The 26100-nt window shown below is 40.2% G+C and overlaps 1 protein-coding gene across 2 annotated transcripts in view; it reads right to left on the bottom strand.

The window, feature by feature from the left end:
* The window catches only part of ZNF827 (zinc finger protein 827), a 106119-nt gene that overhangs the window by 61422 nt on the left and 18597 nt on the right, over window positions 1-26100 (bottom strand). For both annotated transcript variants that reach the window (XM_032685749.1, XM_032685748.1), the window contains exons 2-4: window positions 17858-18868; window positions 12989-13161; window positions 2333-2816 (exon numbers count right to left, since the gene is read on the bottom strand). In XM_032685749.1, the coding sequence (XP_032541640.1) occupies window positions 2333-2816; window positions 12989-13161; window positions 17858-18868 (1668 nt within the window). The remainder of the gene's footprint in view (window positions 1-2332; window positions 2817-12988; window positions 13162-17857; window positions 18869-26100) is intronic.

Here is a 26100-nt window from a genome sequence, read left to right as displayed (position 1 = left end):
CCCCTCCAAGAAGAGGAGCAATAAGCATTGGCAAGCAAAAATAAACATTCATTTAAACCATCAATATTCAATATGAATAAACGCCAAATTCTAAAAGTCTGTGTATCTATCTACTGCTTCTTTCTTAGCCACAAGGCCTGTCAGAGAAGAAAATTAGATTGTTTTGACATAATTTGGTCTCACAAATCTGTGCTGGCTGTTACAATTGGCATATACAATTTGAGATGTCAAAAGATTTATATCATTGGAAAGGTAGGGCAAATAATTGAAGCTGTGATGGGCCTAACAAGACTGTGGTAATAAAGAAATCACTCAAAGGAACTTCGTTCAGCACAGCAAACCGTCAAAATGCAGCCAACTTGCTAAAAGAGAATTACTTCTCCTCTAAATTTATGCACACTGTATGGAGGAAAGCATGCAGTAAACGTATGTAACAAAATAAATCTCAGAAGAAAAGAAATTCCTTTCCTTGAGACATTGCTCTTCTTGTGTAGCAAACTTGGTGACTGGCAGCACATTTTAATCCAAATATGTGGACATACAATATTACACATACATCTCGCTCCCCCAGTGACTTCATAACATGTTGCTAGGTAACAGTGCATACAAGTCAGGTTTGAAGACCTTTAGTAAGTCACCATAAAATAACTGCATAGGCCTTTTGCATGAATAACGTACATTATGTGTCCTTTTTCTGATGCCAATAGATCAGACACTGAAAACACCACTGTCTGCCAAACTGTAAACAGCTTCCCATCAACTGCTACATGAAAAGCAGCACATCAAAATGTTGTATGTTTTCTCAGCTTTCAGGTTCCCCCCCCCCCATCCCTCCTGCTTTCTGCTACATGCAGCCATCATGAGCACTGCCATCTCCAGGTCAGTACTGCTGATGTGCAGGAGCCACTTCGTGCACAGCAACCCAAATCTAAAGACTGACACCAGAACAACCCCGTGTGTGGGACAGCTCTTAGACAATGCAAAACGGATTTCATATAGAGGCCAAATTTGAAACCCAAGTAAAAAAAAATGTACAAGCAGATGAAAACAGACTCATCCTGCCCGCTTTTTGTTAGTCATAGCAATAAATTATATCAATGGATTATTAAATTTTTTTTTAAAGGGCGGGTTCTATGGCTTCTTCCAACCCACACAGCAAACCATTTGTGCCAGCCCAATTCAACTCCTGATTGCCCTTAGCTCTTTTCTGTTTTCCAGCTTGGCTCCATGAAGCCTCAGTCTGGATTTTTTGTGTTTACCCATTGTACTCAATTCCTCACAGAACTGTGATCCCAGAGGTATAAAAGTCCGGGCAGATGAGGACTGCAAGCCTCACCTAAATAAATGGCTGTGGTTCCACCAAGGCAATGGCATTAAGACAGAGCTAATTCCTTAGTTTACGTGACAAAAAAATTTGCTAAAATGTAACTTACTTTCCATTTATAAAAGAGAAAGGTGACTAATTATTCTCTATTGAAAAGATTATCTTCTATCTCCAAAGTCTAAAACTTGCCCTAGGAACTGACATCTCCTTGTGAAACAGAACTTTCTTCAGCAACATTTTTCCTGACTTCCTTCTCTTTAAAAATTCAAGGCCAATTTTGAAAAACTTTAGTACAGAGCACCTCCCCAGTATATCAACAGTCCTGAAGTATTCAGTCATATCAATAGAAGAGTACATAAAATATAATAGATTCACCCTAAACACATCCTCCACTTCAGAGTCTCACATATGAATATCATTCCTACAGCAATTATCTGACAGTAAAAAAACCGGTAAACACATGCTTTGCATTAGAAAGGGATTTCAATTAAAATAATTAAAAAATTAAAAGCTGTTAATGAATCTGGGACCACTCTTTTAAAAAAAGAGTTAATAACCAAGAAATGCAATAACACTCATACTTCATACGTACTTATTACTTAGACCTCAAATACTACTCTGAAAGGAAGGTGACCAATACTTTATTTGTCCTTTTTAACAGGGGTGTAAAGGCAGAGAACTTAAGAGCTGAATATTCAAACCAGAACTGCAGGTATTGAGCATACCTTAAAAACACACTAAATGAGATTTGCCAAGGTAATTGTCAATGAACTTCAAAGCCTGGATAAAAAGTTCTCACTCCCAATCCCAGCAACTAAACAGCAAAATCACTCACTGTTTCCCCTCCTCCCCCCATCATGCACCTCTCCTATCAAAAGAAACAAGAAATTTTAAGTTAAGAAGCTAAAAGGTTACCCTCCTTGCAATTCTGTGACTTAGCAAACCCAAGGCAAACTGTTTCTTAGCCTGTGAAGGAGCAGCTGATGCTGCCGCTTGCTGCTCAATTACCTGACAGCTTCATAAGAAAATCTGATGCCATCTTGACAGAGATGTCTTGGCTGAATAGTGCTGATGCTGTGTTGGCCACAAAGTCAGAGGAGTCTTTCAGCTTTGTGTTGTTGGGGGCTCTGTCAACAGTGCTAAGAGCAAAAGGTGCAGCTGAGACACCACTGTCATCTTTGGGCTCTTCTTTCACTAGTAAAGGTGGAACACCCCCACCAGGCTGCCCAGCCACATCAGGTGTTTTAGATACAGATGCTGATCCCGTGAGGTCAGGTCCACCTCCTTCCCTCTGTGGTCCCGGGCAGGAGTCACTGTTTAGCTGTGGTGACCCCTTCACCTCAGTTTCTGGTATTTCCTCCTTCACTTTAGATTCTGTCCTGAGGAAATGTTGATGGCAACGCATATGGAGTTTCAGGCTGAAGTGGCGAGAGGAGGTAAAAGGGCAAAGCTGGCATTGAAAGGTCTCACCCCTGTCTTGGTGCTGATGAACCTGGTTCAAGAGGTGAAAGATAAAAGCATGTGTTAAGCAAAACAGATTAATAGCATTGTAGAAATCTCAACTCTACACTTTTCATGCTATTTTAAATAAAGAAGAAGATGCTAACTAATGAGTCAACTCTTCATTCTGAGCACTTGGAAAGCAGTCAGGCACTAAGAACAGTAGGATTCTTTCATATGTAAGTCAAAGAACACAAACATCAGGCTCAACTGAAAACAGAAAAATCAGGAACATCTGTTTCTGCAGCTTGGAAATGATGAAGTCTGCTTTGGATCAAACAGTCCTTATAACCAGATCCTGATGACCTGTCAGTACATAAAGACTTCCAAACTGTAACTAGTAGCTTTCTTGATTAAAAAACAAACATCATTCTTTGCAACCTCACAAATAAAAATTGTTCAGAGCAACCCAACAAAAAAAACCAAACCAACCTGCATAGCAATGTCTTTCATTGATTTATGTATCATTAGGATAAAAACACAGCACCTGGCAATACCAAGGAGTTACTGAAATAGTTTGCTACAAATTAATTCTACTAGCAAATAAACAGCTCTGTTATGATAAAATACAAACATAAAATATGGTGTTTGCGATTTATTCTAACAGTCTATTAAGAATCACAGTTAATCTTACTGTCCTCATACTCTGACTGCAGGCTCTTTCTCACAGAGCCTGCATGCTCCAGTATGAACACAATGCCTAGTATCCTAGGTACTAGGTTTGATCCTGATTAGCTTTTAAAGAGAACTCCATCCACCCATATGTAATGGCTAACACATTACATGAGCAGATGCACTCAAACTATATAAGTTACATACATATAATTTTACAATTTCTTGTTTAATACAGTACTCGTTACAGGGAAGGAACAACTGAGCCCAGAGTAATAGCAGCAGTTCTATTGAAAAGTTTTTTCACTGCGACCTCACAAATAAATTTTAAATCCTTACAGTGGCATTCCAGGCTAGACCCTGCAAAAAGACTGGCAAATATATACATTTGTTCCTTACTAATTGATGAACACGTGATCAGGGCAAACTGGCACCAGACTGAGCTTTCACTTGTGACTCGAGTTGGTTGGAAACATTTCAGTGAGACAGATTTCTGTTGGAAAACGGCAATTTGTTGTAAGCAAAATATTCCACCTGAAACATGGAAAGGTTTGATGAACTCTTGGCAAACGAGGCGTGATTCCCCTACCCTACTGAGTGGCACTCTTTCCCTTGCTCCCTGGGCTTGGCTCAGTAGCATCCAGCTGTGCCAGGGATCCAAGACTTGCTGCTACAATTTGGGAGTCCAAAAGCCCTGAGAGCTCCAGCTCTAATCAAAGCTCAGCTCTACACCAGGGAGCTTAGAAAACCCAGCTTTAGCTAAGGCTTTCAGCACTTTCCAGTTTCCTGCAGAGCTGAGATCTACATCCCAAGAGTCCTAGTGCAGACACCGCAGAGCTCTGGGGTAACAGTAGCATTTCCCAAACACAGCCCTGACAAAATTCAGGCTGGAGTTTCCCATGGTTGTAGACTTGGCCCGGTTAATTTTCTGTGTAGTAAGAGGAATTCGGTCACAATCCAGGATTCCCTAGCTCTACATACACAAGACCTCAATTCTGATCTGCTAAAACATGAAGCTGGGAGATGTCCCTCTTTTTGTACTTTTTGCATTCAGTGAAGACACATTTCACTAGTGCTGTATAACTTTTCATTCAGCAGTTCTTCCAGGGCTCCAGAGAATAGTACTAGACAAACACACAGCAAGAGAGAACTTCTCTTGGCCAGCTGTTTCACAGAATGACATTCTCAGTATTTTATAAGCATGACATTTACAGACAAAGTAATTCTGGAATCTTATAACTGCATCTGACAAAAAAAAAAAAAAAAGAGAGAAGCTAATGGTAACCTAACAGATTTAAAGCAACCTCACAGAAGAATAGCAGCACAATAAATCCTAAATATTAACAGGTTACAATGGAAATGCCAAGCAGATTGCCTGTCTACACTACTGGAAACAGGATGGTCTGTGAGCACAGCAGTCAGTATTCACAGTACTCTTCATGAAGAGCACCAAGATGTACTGATGGTAGCAAGCACTCTCACCATGGCAACTCTCTCTCTTACACCCACTGAGATTCTGTGTCAGGATTTCTCTCCAGGATCCCCTTCAATCAACATTTCCCTGCCTACATATTTAACCACTTCTTCTGGAGGCCCTTATCACTATCATCAATATGATGCCTTCAGAAGGCTGAGTCAATGTGGGAGCCCACCTTCTCTCCTTGGGAGTATGGTATGCCACCCCTGCAACATCTTTTGAGAATGGATGAAAATAGGAGTGACTGATTCATTTCATTTGGATTTTTTTCCTGCCCAAAGAGAGTAACAGCTGAAAAATTTTATGGATTTCTCATAAAACAAAGTACGTTTATAACTTGCAGCCGAAGGAACGACAGAATTCAAGCCCAAATATTTTCGTGCCGAAAGGAAAAATTTTAGATCTAGAAAACAAAAAACATATGAAAGAACATCAAGCCCAGTATTTAGCCTCCAATGTCCGAAGTCCACTGCCTCCAGAAGATTTTAACATATTTTTATTATTATATTTTCAAAAATACATAATGTTTTTCATTTAAAAATTTGAACACTATCAGAAACCGAAGCGAAAGTCCCTCTAAAGAAAAAACTGTCCCTTATTTTCTAATTCAACAGCAGTTGAAAGAGCCAAGAATTGGCCATTCTATGCTATTTGGAGGGAGAAGTCAAGGCAGTAACTACTTGCTGCAGAATGAAAAACAAGAAACCCCGTAGAGCTACACAGAAAGCCACAGGGGAGATCTAGGCCACACAATGTTGCAGTCCAAAAAGCTGCCTTCTCCCTCCATGAGACAGAGAACGTGTTAATGCTACTCAAACCATCGGATGTCTTCTTTAGACTCAAATAGGCCATTCCTTCAAGAATCACAGGCAGGAGGAGACAAGAGTGCAGCTGGCAGGTTTTCCCCAAAGTCCCAGTCTGAGCCCAGCTGCTGCCAGGTTTGGATCTCTCTGAATTACACTGCAACAAGCCACAGTGCACAACCTGCTCATAGAGAATGCTTCTTTCAAAATCCCATAAAACTACTGTTTGACTTATGTCAGAAACACTTACAAGCTTCTGGCTTCTGAGTTTATTTCCTTTAACTATGGATGTTCTCCTTGTCTGGGCAAAGTACTTCTATTATCTTTATTAACCCTACAGTCTGCCAACTCTCAAATGATATTTTGTGTCTCTACAGTTATTTCAGCATGTGCTCGATCTTTTCAGCAAAACTATATAGTGCTTACAAACTTCAGGCTGGTTTGAGGACTTCAATACAAGTAATCTATTGGTCACAGTTTCTAAGTTTTGTTTCTTTCAGTTTCTCTTTCTACCTCCTCATTCTCAAATTACAAGAAAGAAAAAAAGAGGCAATGGGATTTTTCTTCTCTATCACATGCATTATTCTTATCACACCTCCCACCTTTGATCACACCTCTCTCACCCTCCTGGCAGTCTCATTCTTTTCAGCTTCTTTCTTCAAAGGCAGTTCTTTCTTTGCTAACCCACTAATAATTTTCATTGCCAACTTTTAAAATCCCTTCTATTTCTGATATGTCTCTTTTGATGCAGTGACCAGAAGTGGCAGCATACCACATGGTAATAATGGTATTGTCATATTTTCAGTGTTATTTCTGTTTTATTCTCCAGACACTGAAATGTTTAGTGTACTTTTTAACCACTCCTGTGCATGTCAAGAAAAGGTTTTCATTGAACTGTCTACAATGATATCCAGATATTTTTCCTGAGCATTTACAGTTCATTATATCAGACAGCCAGGTGCATTATTAGACTCCGGTTTCCAAGGTACAGTACCTTGTATTCGTCAACAATAACTTCATTTGCCCCCTTGTTTATCAGTCAGTCAGCCTTTTTTTTTTCCTTTCAAGCTTTGCCTTTTCTAATCTTGATTCATGCACATAAGGTTGTATCATCTACAATTTTCTTACCCACAGTCATCATTTTGTGCAGATCACATTTGCTAAAATATGCACAATTCCACTTTTAGTAATGGAACACCCCTCTGTTAGCCTTTTTTCATGCTTAAAATTGCTAATTCGTTCCTACCCTTTGTTTTACTGTCTCTTGGTGGATTTCTAATTTGCCATAGTACATCATATTGCTTAATTTATTTGGCAGCTTCTCTGTGAGAAGCTTTGCCAAAGGCTTTTTTATAGACCAAATAAATTTCAACTGATTCTTAAGTTCATGATTCTCCTGACATGCTCAAAACATCTTAGTATAAGAACACATGATTTTCTTTTACAGAAACCACGTCCCTATCGTATCACATCATTTGTAGCACTGAATTGGTTTTTTTCTGTTACATTTTTTGTTGACATACTAACTTTTCTGGTATCATAAGACGTTTCCTAGGTCATCTTTTCATACTTAAAATTAACATCCCTGGTGATTCACCAGCAATATAGATGTACCACAGTCACAAATACACGTGATCCCACCCAACAGGATACACCAGGGAGTAGGGATGAGCAATACAGTGACACAGGCACGTCCTGCAATTTTGTAGTATTGCTGTGGTAGAACTTTTCTTTTCCCCTTCCTTAAAATTGGGGTAATGCTTTCCACAAACTCTCCCTTCTAGCTATGAGACAAAGGCATTCACCTTTCTTTTGTGGGATTTAATAGGGTTTTTTAATTATTATTTTACAAATACTGAGCCTAAGAGGAATTTTTTTTTTTGAGAACCTTCATTCCTAAGCAAGAGCAGACCATAAGGTGGTTGGAGTGCTGAATCTATTCATTGCTATATTTGCTTCTGGCTATTCACTCTTTATTTACTTTCTGTGACCTAATTATCACTTCTTTCTTTGCCTCCTGTAAGTTTAGTTTTTCTCACCAACTTTCAAGAGGATTAACATTTCCATGAGGGGCAGGTGTTCAAGCAACTACTACAATCAAAAGCTACTACATCCCAGCCAGTCAGTCACACCTGCATACGTACTGGTTTTTTCTGGGTTTGTTTTTGTTTTAACTCTCTTTTAGTAAAATGCCACCTTCTGCAACTGCATTTGATTACACTTTCCATTTTGCATCTATCATGTGCCCTCTGCTTTTTCATTTCATGCTATTTTCTGACAAGTTCTCTAATTTTTAAAGTATTGTATTTTCAAAAGTTTAGTGCTACGGTGTTAGTTTTGATATGATCCTTCCCCTCAGGACACATACGTTATTTATATAGTATTTTCTTTTTTAAACTACTTCTTTGCTTCGCTTGAAAGCAAAGGGTGAGAAAAAAAAGCCTCTCTGCAGTGCTAGACTGGACTAGGTGTTCAAAAAACAGTATTTTTTTTCCTTAGAGATTTAAGGTATCAATGCATATCCTGTCTTATCCTTTTCTCACATGCAAAAAGTGACAAGATTAAAAAGCAGATACTTGAAGTCACTTTTGGCACCTCTCTGAGACTCTGGGCAAAGATTTAACATGTTGAAAAGCTGTGCAAGTTTGTATTGCCTACCCTCAGCTGATGGAATCACAGGTGGCTCCCAGGGCTCTTTAAGCTTAACTTAAACTAAAAAAGCACTCATAAAACACAGTCAACTTCCTCTCCCAATATGGTGAAGATGCTTTAAAATAACTTGTCCTATACATCACAAAAATGGATTAGGAATGCTTATTCAGTTGTCTGACACTGGCTGAGGAACAAAAAGGGGAAAAGCAAATCACCAAGGGGCAGGGAGCATCTGGCTATATTCTTCAGGGTCTTTCCTGAGTCCCACTATCATGTAATTAATAGCCTCTCCCTAACTGAGAAGCTGATTATAACCCTCTTCATGTTACACAGGAACATTAATCTGAGACCTCACCACATGGTCCCTCTTCATAAGCAACAAATGCAGGAAAATCCTGTGGTTGAGCATCACATGACCTGCCTACCACTGCATCTTAGCTTTTCTGCTAAGCTTCATCTTCTCTTTCCTCGTTTGCTGTCATACCATCATGCTTCAGCATGTGTTCACAATGCTAAACTTCTTTTCCTCTGCTAGAAGGGCTAGCTCACCCATGTCTGCCTTAGGTCTATATAGCAGCACAAGGAACATTTATAGATATTGGTTTTGGCCATATGCTCCTCTTCCTCATTCCCCCTTCCAAGTGCTCAGGCTAATATCCTGTTGCTTTCTTGGAACATATCTGTATGATCTCACAGCCTATCTGTCCACCAATTGCTGAGGAAGATATGTGCATGATCCAAAGACACAAACTGGCCAAAGTCTGACTGATGCTTGTGGTATTGCTCTGAGGTAAATTTAATCCCTACCAGGAAAAACAAAAAAGCCTGAACACATCTCGCTGAATTACACCACAACTTTCCATTGCTTTCTGCAGAAAAAGTCCATAAGATACTCACTCTCTCAAGAAGAAAACATATTCCAACTGAATATATATTTAGATAGAGAGAAGAATTCAAGTACAATACTTGTGGCCTGCTTGGACAAGACACCTCTGAGTTACCCATTAATTTTTTCCACCTTCATTTTCAGCTCAGTATTCTCAGAATCCCTGGAAATCACACTATGATACCAGAATCGGGTCCCGAGATGCTCCCCTCAGATTCCTGGGAGAACTTGTGGTTATGTGTGCACTATAATTTGCCTCCAAAACAGACTAATAAAATTCTGTACTGTGTCTATTTTAAGATTTTTCTAAGGTGCTTATCACAGTGGAATCTAAACACAATATGACAATTACAGATAACACTGCATGCCTTAAAAGGCAGGCTACTCAGCCTCCCTTGTTCCTTGTGTGTCTGTGTGGAAACCTTCCTTCTGTTTCCCTTCTTGTGCCTTTCACTTCCTCGCCTCCAGTTGTGAGTTGGTCCTGGCAAAGTGCCCCTGCTGGAAGAATGCTCCATCAGCGTGGTGGGTAGCACATGTAGATCCGAATATGGGTCAGGGCTGGAATCATTCCAGCTCTCTATTAAGATTTTCTCTATAGCAGGTGACAAGACACCAAAAACATTGGCAATGTTGTATTCTGGGTCAGTCAGTTAGACATGTTATAATTACCATGAAATTACACAGTATTTATATTATGTAGCTATTGTCATTAACCTAAAGATACAGACAGTAAGGAAGGCCCATATGGACTCACACAAACCACTCATGGAAATTAAATCACTGAAAAATCAGTTTCAAGGAGAATACCTAAGAAGAACCTAGAAAAAAGATGAGGTGGTTCAAACTCTTGGCTATGCTGCCTAGGAAGAAAGAAAGATAGATAAGACAACTAGATTTTTTTGAGGACTGCAGCTGGACAGAACACCTCAACAAGTTTTGCCTGTCATCCTTTATCAATAGAGCATAAAACCTGAAAACTGAAGAGCAGCATAAAGGAAAAAAGCTTGATTTGTGATAGCATTCTGGAATAAAAAAACTGGCTTATAATGAACAAAAAACACCAACCCGGTACCTTAATTTTGAGTAGCATTTTTAGTTTTGAAAAATGTGTCTTCACTTGTAGCCACAGTTGCCTCATGGGGAGGGAGAGAGGGCTGGAGAGCTGGAAGCAGCTCTGCCTTCACAAGTTGCCTGCCAGGAAGGAGATAAGGCCAGGTGGTTCCCAAAGGATAGTAAGACAATGAAGACAACCGAAACAACCTACTGGCATAACCAGAATGTTCCATCCTAAGTAGCTCCCAGCTGTGCTGTACCATTTCTGATGTGTATTCATTCCATTTTGAACGCTGTTGGCTTATATATGTGCCAGGTATTATCATCTCATATACACACAGATTCAAAAGGAGCACTGTTTTATAATGAGAAAAGAAATCTGGTACTTTTTATTTTTAATTTGGTTATCAATTATTTATACTTCCACCAAAAAAACCTCAAATTATGTCTGGCACTTTTGGACACACGACTAACACGCCCTTACCTCATTCGCCTGCTTCAATTTTGATGTAATAGAAAATATTTTTACAAATGGCCTAGTCAATTGAGAAAGTGTGTATGAAACTGATTGACATTAAGGTGAAACATAAACTTTCAGATTGTTGTCCTTGTGATTCTTTACATCTATCCATGAGACTATAACAAGGACAAAATCAAAATGCAGACCACATAGTTTTTAAAGACAATTACTTTCATCTCAAATAGGGAGCAGTTTTACCAGAAAAGACCCCCAACTCCATCATGACCTGCATGACCGGACTGCATTGATTGAGGAGACCTCAGATATTTCCTTCACAGTAAGGCTAAAGGAGGCTGTAATCTCTTACATTGAGTCAAGCAGCTCTGGGCCTGACTCTGACCTCAGTGTTTTCTAACTGAGCACTACTTGGTTATAATTTCCATATTACCAAATAATTAACGCTACATGTTACATGGCTGTACAAGGAGGTCTGTTTTAAGCTGATGCAGGCTCAGTTAATGAAAGGATTAATGTTGGGAGGGGAGCAGAAAGGAGCACAAAGGCCTCAGAGAGCCACCAATCTGAGAGCACATAGAGACAGTGAAAAAGTCCCCAATTTTCTCCAACATCCTACCAGTGACCACCTATGGAAATCACCACGCCATAAGCCCTCAATCTGCAAACAATTTTTACCAAAAAGGCAAAAAAAGCCAGAGAACAAGTATCTGTATCTCTGCGGGGAATAATAGGGATGTCCTTTACAAAGCAGGGGAAAACAACAGGTCTTTGGCAGGGAATAGCAAGCTTGTAGGTGATGCATGCTTTTGTGCAGGCTGTCAACAGCTGAAAACAATAAAAAACCCCAAAACAACAACAACAAAAAAACCCAAATCAAAACCCTTTCTTTTCATGCTGTGTTCCCATTCTATCTATTCATCTTCTACTTAGGATGGCCATCTGTGCCCTCTAGTCAACACAGAACACCAAGTCCTAAAAGAAAGAGCCATAAACACCAAGCCTACTTGACAAGGATTAGCATGATACACCAAGGATGCCTGGGAGAAGTGCACTGATTCGGAGTTGAAGTGTTAAGGAATGAGCCTTCAGACTTTAGGGGGATGATTTCAGACCCAGCAATGACCTAAACCACGGCAAGATCTGCTGTTGTGATCAGCGGAATCTGAATAACTTAAACTGAAGTGAATAGTTACTTGAGTGTAAGGAAGGTCAGACTCCTCTCCAGTGAGCTCAGATTCTGCAATAGCATCTAAGAAACCTGAACAGGCATTTCTGTCCCCCTTCACACCAGTCTCTGTTACACACATTTGTCTAAAACAGATAAAATGCTAATTATAATAAACCATTTTACTATCACTATAAAACTCAACTTCATTAACAAGGGAAATTTTTTTGAACTTCAGCTTCTTCATTGAAGGGCTAATAGGACAGGCATCATTTTTACCTCATCAAGCATATTATATGGCTTGCAAGACCTGGCATTCTTTATGTTGCAACCATGTAGTACTTCAGCTAAGCAGACACCGAGTTTCTTTACATTTTTATATTTTTCTGTATCAACACAGATACAGATTCCTTCAAAAGGTCATCTTCAGTTTGAGCCTGAAACTTAGGCTGAGTTAAGAGCACACTCTAAACTTAATGGAAACACTTGAAAACAAAACATTACAGAATAATCTGTCATTCATTTCGGTTCGGATGATTCACTGCTGAGCTGCCCGCAGTTGAAAGCCACAACAAGAAAAAAGTTAATACTGCAGCCCTGTCTGTAGAAAGCAATGGAGAGATCCCTGCTAGAGCTGGCCAAGTTGGTTTGCCCACTTAGTGTGATGCAATGGCACACAGAGTTACTAGCTGGCATCCTGAAAGTCAGCACTGATGTGATTGCGCGCCACATCCCAATCCAACACCCCTGCATCTGGTGGTTCCAGGTCCAGAAGTGAGTCAGTCACAGACAGCTTGTGCTGCACCAAGTTGACACAACCCAAGGCAGTTTTCCACATTGCATAAAATGGAAAGGCAAGCATGGGAATAAAAGTTATTTCTTTATATTTTTATGGCCTCTTTGCTTAAATAAAGGCATCATTCATAGTACAACTAAGGAAATTTTGTTCTTGTAAATGCAAATGAAATAGGTTTGTTATACCATCATTTTTTGACTGATGTTTCGAGTACTTTGGTTGTCAGAAAACACTTCTCTTACCTTCATGTGTGACTTGAGATTGTCCTTGCGTGCACAGCGAAATGGACAGAGTGGGCACTGATGACTCTTCAAACCTGTGTGAATCACCATGTGCCTTTTCCAGTAACTCTTCCTCTTGATAACCAAACCACAGATGGGACACTGGAAAGGTTTTCCCCCTTCCTCTTCTGAGGCTTAGCAGAAGGGGGAAGAAAAAGAGAGGATCCTTTACAGCCACTTGGCAAATACTTTCCCCTTGCAAACATAGTCAAGATATCATTTTTCAATGCTAGAGTTTCATCTGTAAAGAGACATATCAGTTAAACAACAACGGGTACCAGAAATTTCAGTTCCTCCCCCTCGCATATGCCTCTTCCCCTTTAACCAGTTATTATCCCTCTAAGAAAGGTCACCATAATTTATAAAGGTTAATGCCTCAAACATCCTTTCACTAATCAGTAGAGGATGCTACTCTACCTCACCTGGTCCTAATGTTCTTTATAATTTAACTGAACTGAGATGAATGCCTCTTATAATCATCACTTTGCAGCTTCATTTCCTATCAAAGGCTGGTCGTAGTAGGGTATGGAAAATATGCTTAACTGTTAAAAAATGATCCATTTCCATATCTGATGGTCAGCCAGCAGGAAAGCAGGATATAAAGCATAGAAGAATCCACAGCTTCACTGAAAAGCATGCTGGTATTGCATATCGGATATATTTAACACCAGAAGTGAATGACTTCAGAAGCCCTGCTGCTGAAATTGTTTAGTTATGGTTTGAGCAGATACTGCTGCTATGTCAGCCATCAAAGGTCTTCGGGTCGTAGGTTTTCTTCTGCTCCTCTAATTGCCAGGGCTTTAAATCTGCCTTCCTAAATGTCTGCACTCGACTTTACTGCCCAGTTCACCTAAGATAAGGAAAGGATTTGGTGGCATTGATCAGGCAAATATGGTTAGTTATACGTTCGAAGGAAAGAGAAATTCCTCGTGGCTGACTTTGCACAACCAGCCAGCCATCCATCTTCTCACCATGGTTTCCCCTTCTTTATTATAAAGAAAGGCCTACTATTACAGTGGAATTGGACGCCTTTTTCCTCACTTTAAAAGACAATATTCAGAGCTCAGCAGCGTGTATATTGCTATTCAAAAATTCCCCCAGACTATTTAATTTCATTATTATCAGGGTCTTTTTCTACTGATAAGGATATAGCAAACATCAAATTCCCTCGATGAGGGACTAAGTGATAAAATCCCCCCGAAAGATCTGTCACATCCTAAAATATAATTCTTGCTATTAAGTGGGAAACAAAACCACTGTAATTCAACTGATTAGGTAGTCATTATGTAAGTACAGAAAAAGGACACAATGTCAGTGTGCACTATTACAAGTTCAGAAATTCTCCTTGTGAAATATTCTATCGTACTTAACATATCAAATTGTTCTCCTCTCTGCACTTCTAAAGGGTAAGACAAAACCAATGCTGTAATTACTTGTGTTTCAGTTTTTAAACATCTTTACTTCCTCACAAAAGGCAGGAGAAAGACTAACCACAGAAAAAAATTCATGGGTAGCATTTTTACCTATCACTTCCTTTCCTTCTATCACATCTTTTCTCCAGCCTCTGGTTATCATCCAGAAAAGAAATGTGTTACAAGGTATTACCTCTTTCTGACCCCCTCAAAAATAAATCTGCAAACAAGATGGATCAGTGGTTTAGCACATCACAAAATATGCAAAGAACTGGGATGAATGCATGTGACTCCAGTGATAACTAACAATTAGTGTTACACAGGAATTATGCCAATGTGCTCCCAAGCTGAACCATGTTAGCTCTATACTATACTGCATAAAGCTCAGAATAAAAAAAACATGGGCTTCAGCTTTCCTTCATTTATACTGATGTCTATTTTATATCACACAGTGCCATTTGGTTGGAAAGAGCTATTCCAGTGAGGAGAGAATCAGCCAGTGCTTCCCAAAGAAGTTTTGGGAACAAAACTGCAAGCATCACAGGCAAAAAGTTACACCAAACAAGCACTTAGTCAGTAAAACAAAGGTCTGCCACCCACGGTCCTTCAAAAACAATCAGAATAGAGATTCCACACTTCTTTTTAAATTTCATCCCAAAGGTGTGAGCAGTTTATAAAATTGGCAACATTAACCGATTGATATAAAAGTTAGTCTTCTCTGTACCACTTCACTATAAAAAAAAATGCACTTAATGATTAGGTTGACCAAACCTGACATGCCATTTCAGAGGCAATTACACTCGGATAAGCCATGACTCCAGCTTTTTGCCTGAAATAATTCTGAGCAAATAGCTCAACGTGGTGGACAAAAGAGCAGCAGGCATACCCTTGTTATTAACTTATTCCTCTTTAAATAGCCTCCATCTTTGCTGTTCCTTACTTGTCGACATCTAATTAATCTCACTGAGTATTGATCTCATAACCAAAGCTAGATGTTGCTGGTGGGTAAGTGAATCAGATTCATAACAGTAAAGCAAACTCATCAGTGCATTAGAAGTTCAAAGTACAAGAGGGGAAAAAAAAGACCACTCAAGCTATGCCCTATGGGAAAAGATGTTTCTCTCTGGGAACAAGATAAAAAAAAAGTCTCAAGGAGCAACCAGACAGACACAAAAAGATGAAGCACTATAAGATTAAATGCTATTTTTTGTGTTTAGTGCCATTAGGTTGTATGTGCAAAAGGAATCAGGAACGTGTGACATTTATTTTCATGGCAACTATACGCATTCAGCTGCTTTACTCAACTTTTACAAAAGTGAAGTCTTCAACCAAAGGTCACTAAACAGTAACCTCTTTTCACAAGATGTATTTCTCCATGGCTGAAGGAATGGAGGAATCGGGCTTACCATAATCAACATCCAGATATGCTAACCAACAGTTTGCTTTTTATTTTCAGTCAGTTAACTATTTAGGAAGGAAAAACTTAAAAGCATATCAGAAAACGAACTTCCAGAAATGTTATGAACTTTGGAGTTTTCTTGGATGCCAACTGGTGTTGCCCCAGTGCGTATGAACTGAAAGGAAACACCCTTCCCCTTGGGATACTGGTCCCATATATCATAAAAAATAAGCAGTTGTTCCTTGGTTACCAAGGACCTGAGGCAATCAGTCCCCATTGTTATCTTCTACCAGCACAGTATGCTTGGGCCTTCAGCAAAGAGAATAGTTTCTTGAAATTTGCTGCATCAGAGCTAGTTTGTACAGTGCCAGTACTTAACAGGCACATCGGTAACAGAGCACTCCCCTAGTACAAGGTGCACAGACAAATCCCAGTTTTTTGGTCAAACACAGAGCCTGGGTTTTACTACAACCCTGTACTTTTTCCCAGTAAAAACTTATGATGTGAACAGCTTTTTCCCCTTGCAAGAAATAAAGTAAGAGTTTCAAATAAATTTTAACCTTACTTCCTTTCTATACATTGCTGCCTTTCTTATATGAAGGCCAGTCTTTGTGGGGAGAGTCACATTAAATTAATGACTATTTCACACTGGTGTAGCCAGCGTGGGTACTCTTATTCCCACATGAAAGGACCTTTTACTGGTTTAGCTTATGCTAGTCCAAAAAAGGACTTCATCTAAACTAATGAAAACCTTAGGCTAGATCCATGCCAAGAACAGTTTGCCACTTTAATGGCCTTGGCAAAACACACCAGCAAAGCATTTGCAGAACACATGTAACACAGAGCAAAAAAACTGGTTCTGGCTGCAACTTATTGCATCCCTCCCTCTTCTCTTTCAAGGGAGGGATGAGCATTGCTGTCCATCCAATAGCTTCTATCCTATGAGTTTTGACCAGAGCTGCACAGGGACAGATCAGACCTCATAATACACCTAAAGAAAAAGGTTAGGTTAAGAAAGAAGGCAGTGAAATTATGCAACATCCATGTCAGGCTTCATACCTGTACACTGGCTTGCTACACTTGCGCAGCCAAGCTAGCATTCCTGACAAAGCTCTAATATACTAAACCACATTGTGCATCTGGTGAAGATGGCTGCCATGCTTCCTCTCCCTCTGCAGCAGAAAGCCACCCCAGGGAGAACACTGACGACTTGAAGTCGTATGTTCTACCAGAAATATGAATCCATGACGGGAACTTTTTATAGAAAGAGATGAAAGAAAAATTATTATTCCTTAGTTTGAAGATGGATCATTTAAATTCCCCTGCATGGCTTGCCAGTTCTTTAAAGCTTTTGTTACCCAGAGAGTTTCTTCTTCTTCTTCTTCCCTATGAGCCTCATTCCTTGACTGTCAACAGCTGGAACTGGTGGAGGGAAGTCGGAAGTGTAAAATGGTTCTTGTTGAGCAAATTAGAGAAATGCAGTTTAGTTGGGGTTTGCTTGTTAACAACAAAGGGTTGTAAAAAAAATTTAATGAAAAGTGGCAACATAATAATATACTCTGGTAAATTAGGACAGGGTAGTAAGCGATTATACAAAAGTCCATTTGTGACAGAGACAGCAGGAGGGAGAATTCTCCCTTGTCCAGTATTTCAAAAGCACTAGTTTTGTACACGCTCACTGATACTGTGAGCTCCCTAACAGGGATTCTTTGATCTTCTCTATTAAATGTTTTGTGGACTTATTCTAAACTTGGTAAGAGAAGAAAATACTATTGTACGGAATAAAAGAAAAAAAAAGTACTGAACTGTACACTCCTGTCTTTCAAATATGGAAAAATTTGTGACAGCTTGGTCTCAAAGTGCTATCTTAAAAAGCTTTTCTATTGTTCACCCAAAGTATCTATTTCTTATTCTCATAAGACATGGAATCAAACCAAATCCAGACCCATTGAAGAGATGTTATAGAAGCCTATAGCAAAACAAATATATTCTACTTAGTGGCTCAAATTGTATCCATACCTGTACTAGCGGGTTTGGATGCTCTTCCCTTAGGGACTGGTAGTAACAATAATTCCAAAGACTGTGGTGGAGTTGCTTTCTCTTGTTTCATCTCCGAAAGCTGCAGGGGATCCTCAGGAACCAGCGACTTCTTCTTCTCAGCCAAGAGGGTGCCTGCAGCCCTTGCAGCAACCTCCTTGAGAAGGGCAGCTGAAGAGGTCATGGAAGCCAGAGAAAGGAAAGAACTTGCCGGAGGCGGGTGCTCCTGCCCAGGAGTCATGCTTCTTTCACTCACTTTCTTAGATAAAGCTGCTAACGTGGAGCTGGCTGACTGAGAACTGAAAGGTGAGGAAAAGGATTCAAATCTTATAGGGTCTTCAGTCCTCGAAAAAGATTTGTCCTGCAGAACGGCATTGGCTGCGGCTTTCAGTTTCAGGATAGCTGAATCAGGGGACAAACCACAGGTGGTGGTTGAGTTTGGCAACCACTTACCTTGATTCCATATAAAGTGACTGCTTGCATTGTATTGGTCACTTTGTTCCTGTTTCTCAGCGAGCTTTCTGGCAAGAACACTCAGCTGCTGGGCATGATGAGCAGGTGGAGAGAAGGAGACGTTCGAGCCAAGGTTTACGGGGGACTCAACTCTGCCATTGACTGTAACAGCAGCATCCAGCTTGAGGGAGCCAGCCTCCAGGAGCCGCCTCAGGTTACTGCTCAGTGGCTTATTTGGACCAGGAGGTTCTTCTTCACACAGAGATGACACATCAGGAGAAAGGTGCTCTTTGCTCTGTAACGTGTCTCTTAGTGCCTCATTTTCAATGGATCCCAGCTCCGCTGTGTTGCTGCTCGGCGTTGCACTTCCCAAAGAGGTGTCCGGGGAAGTGGACTGCTCTTGGATTCTGTCCTCAAGAGACAACTTAAAGTTCTCCTGGACTTCTCCATACGATGCTTCTGAAGGAGTTTCTGAAGAATTTCCAAACCAGCGTTCTTCTTCACTGAGTTCCCCTTCCACTTCTTCCTGTCTGGTACCATCTGTGTGGAACCACGAACAACAGTATTATTCCCAAATCTGCGTAAAATAGTTTCTTAGCATGAAGCACGCCTGACCTCTGCATTGTAAAATAGTTTCTTAGAATGAAGCACACCTGACCTCTGCATGACCCTCCTGAATAGTCACATAACATCCCCCTAAAATGCCTGGGCTTGGAATCAGCCTGGATTGAGTGACCACGTAAAATATTTTTTGAAAAAGTATAAATCTTTCTTGGAAGCCAAAATCATGACAAGCCTGTCATCTTTCAGACAGCATAACTAAAACAGCTAAAACTGCAGCAATACATATAAACATAATATATATTCATATATCGCAAATAATTCTTTACTGGCATAGTCCATACATCCTGCCAAATATTATGAACTCTCTGGTATAAAGCAGGGATTTCTCAGGCCCAAAAATACACAACTGCTTGTATATTTGTACAGCTAGCACAGGTGCACCTTCAAAAGCAGATCAGGTGTGCAGCTACTCAAATCTCAGCCCAGTCCTGCAGTGACCCCTATCTAGAAGAAAATACGTGTACTGATAATCCACAATTCATTCCTGAATAGCTGAAATGACTAAAACATGAATGCAGGCTGAAGCTTTCCAACTATTTGGGAAAGGAGTATCATACACACAGTGTCGTCTTATACAAACACTACCTGCTTGTCATTTGTTTGCCATTGTCTAATAAATCTTTAAAAACCAACCTAAACTGAACTTAGTTTAGCTGAAAAGAAAGAAAAAAAGTGTTGGTCTCACTGCAGTTAAGTTACATTTTCTCCACTCCGGTAACTGCAACACATCCAGCCTCTCCTGAGACCCAACTGCCAGTGTTTAAAGTACTGTGACCCTGGATTGCTCTTCTCCCTGACAGGTATTCAAAGTCATACAGTCGTGACCAAGACTCTTTTTGCAGATCTTCCTGGCCAATTAGAACATAGTAAAGAACAGCAGCAATGCTAGAATTAAATTCATGTTATCTTCTCTTGCCAGATACCTCTCACATTTCTTGCTTTTAGACTCAATGTCCCAAGCTACAAAAGAATCTTTGCAATCATACAAAACAAAAGTATTTAGTATAACCCTCTACTGACATTCTGGAAATAAGCCTGCATGATATGCACTGTATCTACGATCATATATTATTCCCAGATTCCCAATTTAATTCTAGCAAATTACAAAACTTGGAGAGAAGGTGATGAATAAAAACTTAGATTTATGTTATTGCTTTGATACAATGAATTTAAGGAGGAAAACCCCAGCCAAATGTATCATGAGTATAGAGATACCAACATACACTCTGAGAGCAAAGATTTATTTGGTGGTATAGAGAATATAAAGAACAGTCTCTCAGAGAAAGTTTCTTTTACTCAAAACCCTCTGGAGAAAAATTCACACAATATTTTAAGAGCCCACAGTCAACCTACTTGGTTACCTTCGATTAGTATTTCAAGCAGAAGAGGGCTAGCATCTTCCCTATTCAAAACAAACAAAAGCCAACCAAAACCCCAAGCACTTGCCCAAATTATTTTGATATTATCCAAGTTAGCATCACAGGCACAGCAAGATTTACAATAACATGTGCATAAAGGCCAGTGCCATGTCCATTCCAATAAAGATAGATGCTAATCAGTTGAACCAGCACTTATGCAGGTCAAAGGAGAACTGAATGTATTCACTCTTCACCCTGTGAACATTAAAAAGTAACTTGAACATATCTGTACAGCTGGGTGCACTGAGATGAGAGATCTGTTCACTCATCCCAGATGCAAACAAGTTCTGGATTGGAAGCCAAAAAAGCATCTTGCTGGCACTTTGTCTGAACTGATACACCAAGTGCAGGGCATATCCTCTGGGACACAACCTAGAGTTGACACGACTTCTGAATCAGGGTGAGCCTGCTTCCTACCACTAACATTGCATGTCTGTGTTGAAACAATCCCTCCTCTCCCCTGCAAAACCTACTCTCTGTGTCTCCACTTCCCATCCACGAATAGGGAGAATTGCATTCCCCTTCACTCAGAAAGCCATTCAAACATTAGTCTGAGAGATATTTAAGTGTAAATGAACACAAGAGAAGGTGGATTTTGGTTTTAGAGAAATCTACAGCTTACTAACCCCCCAAACTTCTCTGTTCCTTGCCATGTACCTCAATTTCTTAGTGTTTATAAGCTTCCTACCAGTCTTTAAAATACCAGTTAAATGACACTGCTTTACCAATATCTCAATTTTGCTCATTCTGCTTGCATTGGAAAGGAATTTTTCATTCTCACCTGCACCAGTTCTTGCTCCTACTACAAAAGATAGTGAGAATATATGTGGAACATTACTATCCCTCCTTTCTAAAGCTGACATCTCAGAGAACACTCATAGTAGTTGAAGAACAGGACACTGGTATTTTAAGTTAACGGTACAAAGAGGGGGGGGAAGAACAGCTGGAGAGATGTGGGAACAGGACACGGGTTGCCTTTTTTTTTTTCAGACAAGCACATTCTCCACTGGTCTTGCCTGTATGAAAGAGCAGCCACCAACATGGTATTGAGAGGGAGCAGCAGGAGCGCAGGACTCTTCATCAAGGCCTGCTCCCAAGTCCAGAATTTCCCTCCTCTTCGGGAACGCAGTGAGAGCTCCCTCTCCTGTTGCTAATCTACCTGTAACCACTCAAGCCCTCTCAAGGTTCCATGCAGTCTCTATAATAAAGGGCAAATTTCCTTTGCAGCATCACTATCCCAAAAGCCAGCTGGATACTTTTCTTCCTCACTAGTGTAGTTTCTTTCTGTACCCAGAAACCAGACCTCTAACTGCTGACACAGTTCTAATTTTCCACTTCTCAGTAATTCCCAGTTGCTGTAGTATCAAGCCCACTGTATTTTAAGGCTGTAAGGTTAATGCTGAAAAAGCCAGCATCAGGGTCTTATCATGAGCTCAGTCAACTCTCCTTTCAAACAGCAGTGAATCGATTTAGAAGTGTAATGGTGAAGCCTGGCAATTTAATTTCTAAGCGAAGTTGCCATTCAAGGCCTTCAGGGCAGAATTTTAATTCACATTGACTTGTGAGCCTGTGAGTTTGAACAAGCTTGAGAACTCCAGGAGAAATCAGCTCAATCCACCAGCTTCCTTATGAATTCAAATTATATGAAACCTTCCCTCAACACAGAGGGTTCATGGGTCACCCAGACCAGGTTTGTCTGAAACAGGAGGCAACCTCCACGTCTGGCAAGAAACTTCAGCTGTATTTCACATCTGTGGCAGAAGATCTGCACGTCATGTTTTTCCCTTTTCTCACAACACAGCTATAGAGTTCCAGTGAGAGTCCTTGAAAGATAGGAATAGAAATGTAATATCACATTTAAATTTCTTCTCTCCACTACAAACACACTACAGTTCATTATTACAGAATTACTTTAAGCTACTGGCATTTCATTTCTATTGCAGCTTGAAATGCTAAACATGGGTAAGAAACAACATGGAAGTTGTAAAGCAGGAAAAGGTACTTCAGAGTTAGAGGCAAATTCTCACTGACTTCCTTTGGAACAAGACCTGGCTGGGAATCTCACCAGCTTTTACCAAGGAACTGCTCAACAGCTTGCCTCTTCTCAACATGATACAAGAGTCAAGACTTGACAATGTTGCTTTTTCCTGATTTCCACAGCAGTTCTGGAAGGAGAACTGCTTCCCAAACCTTTTACCACTGGCAGAGGCTAGTGGAAGTTACAGATGTCCTGCATGCTTTGGGACTATCACATCACACAGCACCCCAGAGCCTCACAAAAGTGTTTTCCACTCCTGTCAGCAATGACAAAAGGCACCAAAGTACTGTTGGGTGACTGCTGACACTGATGTAGCCCAATATCCATCTCTGGCAAAGCCACAAGTGTGTGCAGAAGCACTGTTTGAAGAAGTGCCAGTTTCCCTTGCTCGCCAACTCATCTGCTTGTTATCAAATACAGAGAAGTTCATTTTCCTCTGCAAGAGATCAGTCTGACAGACAAATCTTATTGATCCCAAAGTGTGTTATTTCACTTTGTGACCATGTGCCCTTTTATTTAGAGTGCTGATTAGAATCTGACCCTGGTGCCAATAGAAATGTAAATATTAACTTGCTCAAACTACTTACATCTGAAAACTGAAAAAGACAAACATGTTTGTTGATTTATACACTGAGCCACCCAATTCAAATGCTGGGAACTTTAACTGTTACCCAAGGTAATGTACACCTGCCATTCCTGAAAGTGGCAAGTGTGAAATGATCCACAAACTCCACTTCGTAGGTCTTGGAGTGCAGAAATATGAACATAGCAGGTTAGATCTACAGAAAAGGGAAGAGCCTTCAAATCGTGGCACAGAGCAACAGACACGGGCAGTGAAAACATGATGGAAAGAACACCATTTGGACCACCAGGAATTATCTGAGAAGAGGCTACAGCTAAGGAACCCACCCCAAAGAGACTGAATTTTCATGCTAAGTGGGACAAAATTCCACTTTAATCATTCACTGTAATGAGTAAATTAAAGAACTTCAATACAGAAATCCATGTGCTACAGTGATATGAAACATATGGAACCTGTAATGATGGGATTACAGAATGAAAATTAAAGCAAATATAGAAGTAGGTAGAAGTTGAATAATTTCAAAGAAATGTGCACAGGAAAATTGCTGATGAGATAAATTAAGCAAAATTGCCCTTTTATCAACAGTTACATTTCAAGGAAAATCTGGGAGTCTACAGGACCAGGATTTAAAGATACAGGAGAGCCAAAACTCATCTTTATTGATGATCCTACATAAGGATTTCAGATATCATCATTCAAGTTTGTGTTAATCTAAACTTAAAATTACAATTGCATTTGCTGTCTGTTTGACCACAGGTCATCTTCCTAATTTGCTGCCCCAACAGCTCTATCATTCCATCTCTAACACTTACCATAAATCACTCTCTGTATTATTTTATACTAAACACTGTACCTAGGCCTACTGAAAGAGCTTGGATTAAGTGACAGGTTTACACTAGGGAACTGAGGAGCTCTGCAAAGATACCTAAAGAATTTAAAAGAACACATTAAACTTAAATGAAGCAGTAAGCCCTCCAAAAGGACTTCTCAGGAAACACCGACTGACTCAGCTGAGCAATCAGTTTAAGGCCAAGTAAATAGGCAAATGCATCAAAACTAAGGCAGAGACAACACTTGAGCAACCTGGGACTTAGTCTCATGTGACTTTTATCAGTGACAGCAAGAAAAGTGGAATGAATGAATGAAGAGAAAGAACAGTCAATGACCAAGAAGGCATGGACAACTGTAACAGGTTTTAACTAGTCACGGACAAGAGGTGAGACAGATAGTAAACTGGTATGTTCATATTTGACCTCCAGGATGGGTTGTCATGTTCTATTCCTTCCTGGTTGCTGTCTCAGAACTCTCAAATGAGGATTAGGGAATCAAGCCACAGGCTAAAATTCACTCTCCTGGCAGTCCATATCAGAATACCCTCTCTTTACAGGTGCTGTAGCCCAGGTTCCATCATGACTGTTACCATCAGCATCATCTCCAAATAAAACAAGTTTTCCGACACATGATGGGTGTACATTCAAGCTTAACCCAGGCTTACAATGTCTCCATCTTACCTCTGCAACAGTCAGCCAACTTACACCCTCTAGAACTGGAATACAGGAGGAGCCTCACTTACTTCAGCCAAACCCAGTAAGTATCACCGGTACAGAAGCCTTGACATTTGCCAGAGACTGGTTGCTAGTTACCCTGGGCAGAACAGTTTCAGGGGAACCAGGAAAGAAAAAGACATAACAGAGAAGCTCCAGGATGAAATTAGGAGAGGAACTCAACGTCCTAACTGCAAACAGCACCTTTCATGAGGACTATCAGCCACAAAAGTGTCACACTCAGAATTTAGCACAGACCAGATAACACACAGGAGAAAAGACTGAAGGAGTTAAAGACTGAATACAATAGATACCTTTAGATAAATTATCTACACTGCGTAAGTGCATCACTTTAGCGATGGTAAAAAATAATTACAAGAGACCACTTGCTAATAACACATCACTTTCTAATTCACATTTTCTCTGGCTGTCAACTGCACATAAACCCTTGCTGATTTCACAATCAGGTACTATAGAAACTAGAAGGTACAGGTCCAAAAATGACAGTTGTATCTGGGAAGTCTATTCTGTGGTATCCTATATAAATTGCTGAGTCTAGCTGCCTGCCTACAAGCTACCCTTTTGGTATTCAGACTGATCTTTAAGCATTTCAAATAAAAAATGGTGCATGTAATTTCTTTGGGCTGAACAACTTTTGTGGGTTCCCACACCCAACAGATCATGCAGATGTGTGTGCAGTAGGACCACCTCCAAAAAGCTGGGTACACTGTGCACCAACACCCCACAGCCTCCACCTCTAAAAAGCACTTACAGCCACATTTGATTAGAGTGTATATCCAGTGCAGCAGCTACGTTGATTTTCCCATAGGGATGCTTACTAGAAAATCATGATTTTAATAAAGACACAAAGGCCTGCCTTAACTCCTTTTAATATATCTACAGCAGCAAATAAAACTTAAAAGTCACAGTTATATAAACAGTCATGTGGTAGAGTGCCCTTGGTCCCCCATTTTCCCTTCATGATTTCTGTGACCTATAATAGGTAAGCAGCACAGGAAGTCACTGTCCTCTTTGAATGGAATTTCTGGCTCGCTCCCTTATCAACGGGATGACTGTTCAACTCTTGACCTCCTCACAAAATGGTTTAGCAGTGTTGCTGGTGCTTGAACCAAATTTCTCTGCTGCAGGCTGACCTAGAGAGAGCAGCACGGCTGCAAGAAGGAACTGCCAAAGAGCCATAGCTCTTCTGTTCTGTCCTTCTCCCCTGTGTTTAAGTTGTGTGAAAATACTCACACAATTAGATAGGGAAAGAAGCCCTAGGTAGGACTCTGTATTTCATCTCCACATCTTCTAAGATAATAATTTTCCTAACTGGAGGGAAGGAGGGGAGGAGAAAAGCAAGGCACAGTTTTTAAAGACAGGGCATATATTCTCTGCTTTTATCCCTAACTTAAATGACTTTGAAAAAAATCCATGTACAAGAAAGCCCCAGAATATTCACCTAACAATTTCTCTAGTACTGCTTTTTTGAAAAACAACTGCAAAATGAACAAGATTAGAGAACATTAATTACCTTTCAGTAACTAGAATTCTTCCAGATGTTT

The sequence above is a fragment of the Chiroxiphia lanceolata genome, chromosome 4 (genome assembly GCF_009829145.1).
Source record: "Chiroxiphia lanceolata isolate bChiLan1 chromosome 4, bChiLan1.pri, whole genome shotgun sequence".
NCBI lineage: Eukaryota > Metazoa > Chordata > Aves > Passeriformes > Pipridae > Chiroxiphia > Chiroxiphia lanceolata.
Note: the sequence above shows the minus strand (reverse complement) of the source record. Positions and strands in the feature narration are given on the sequence as shown.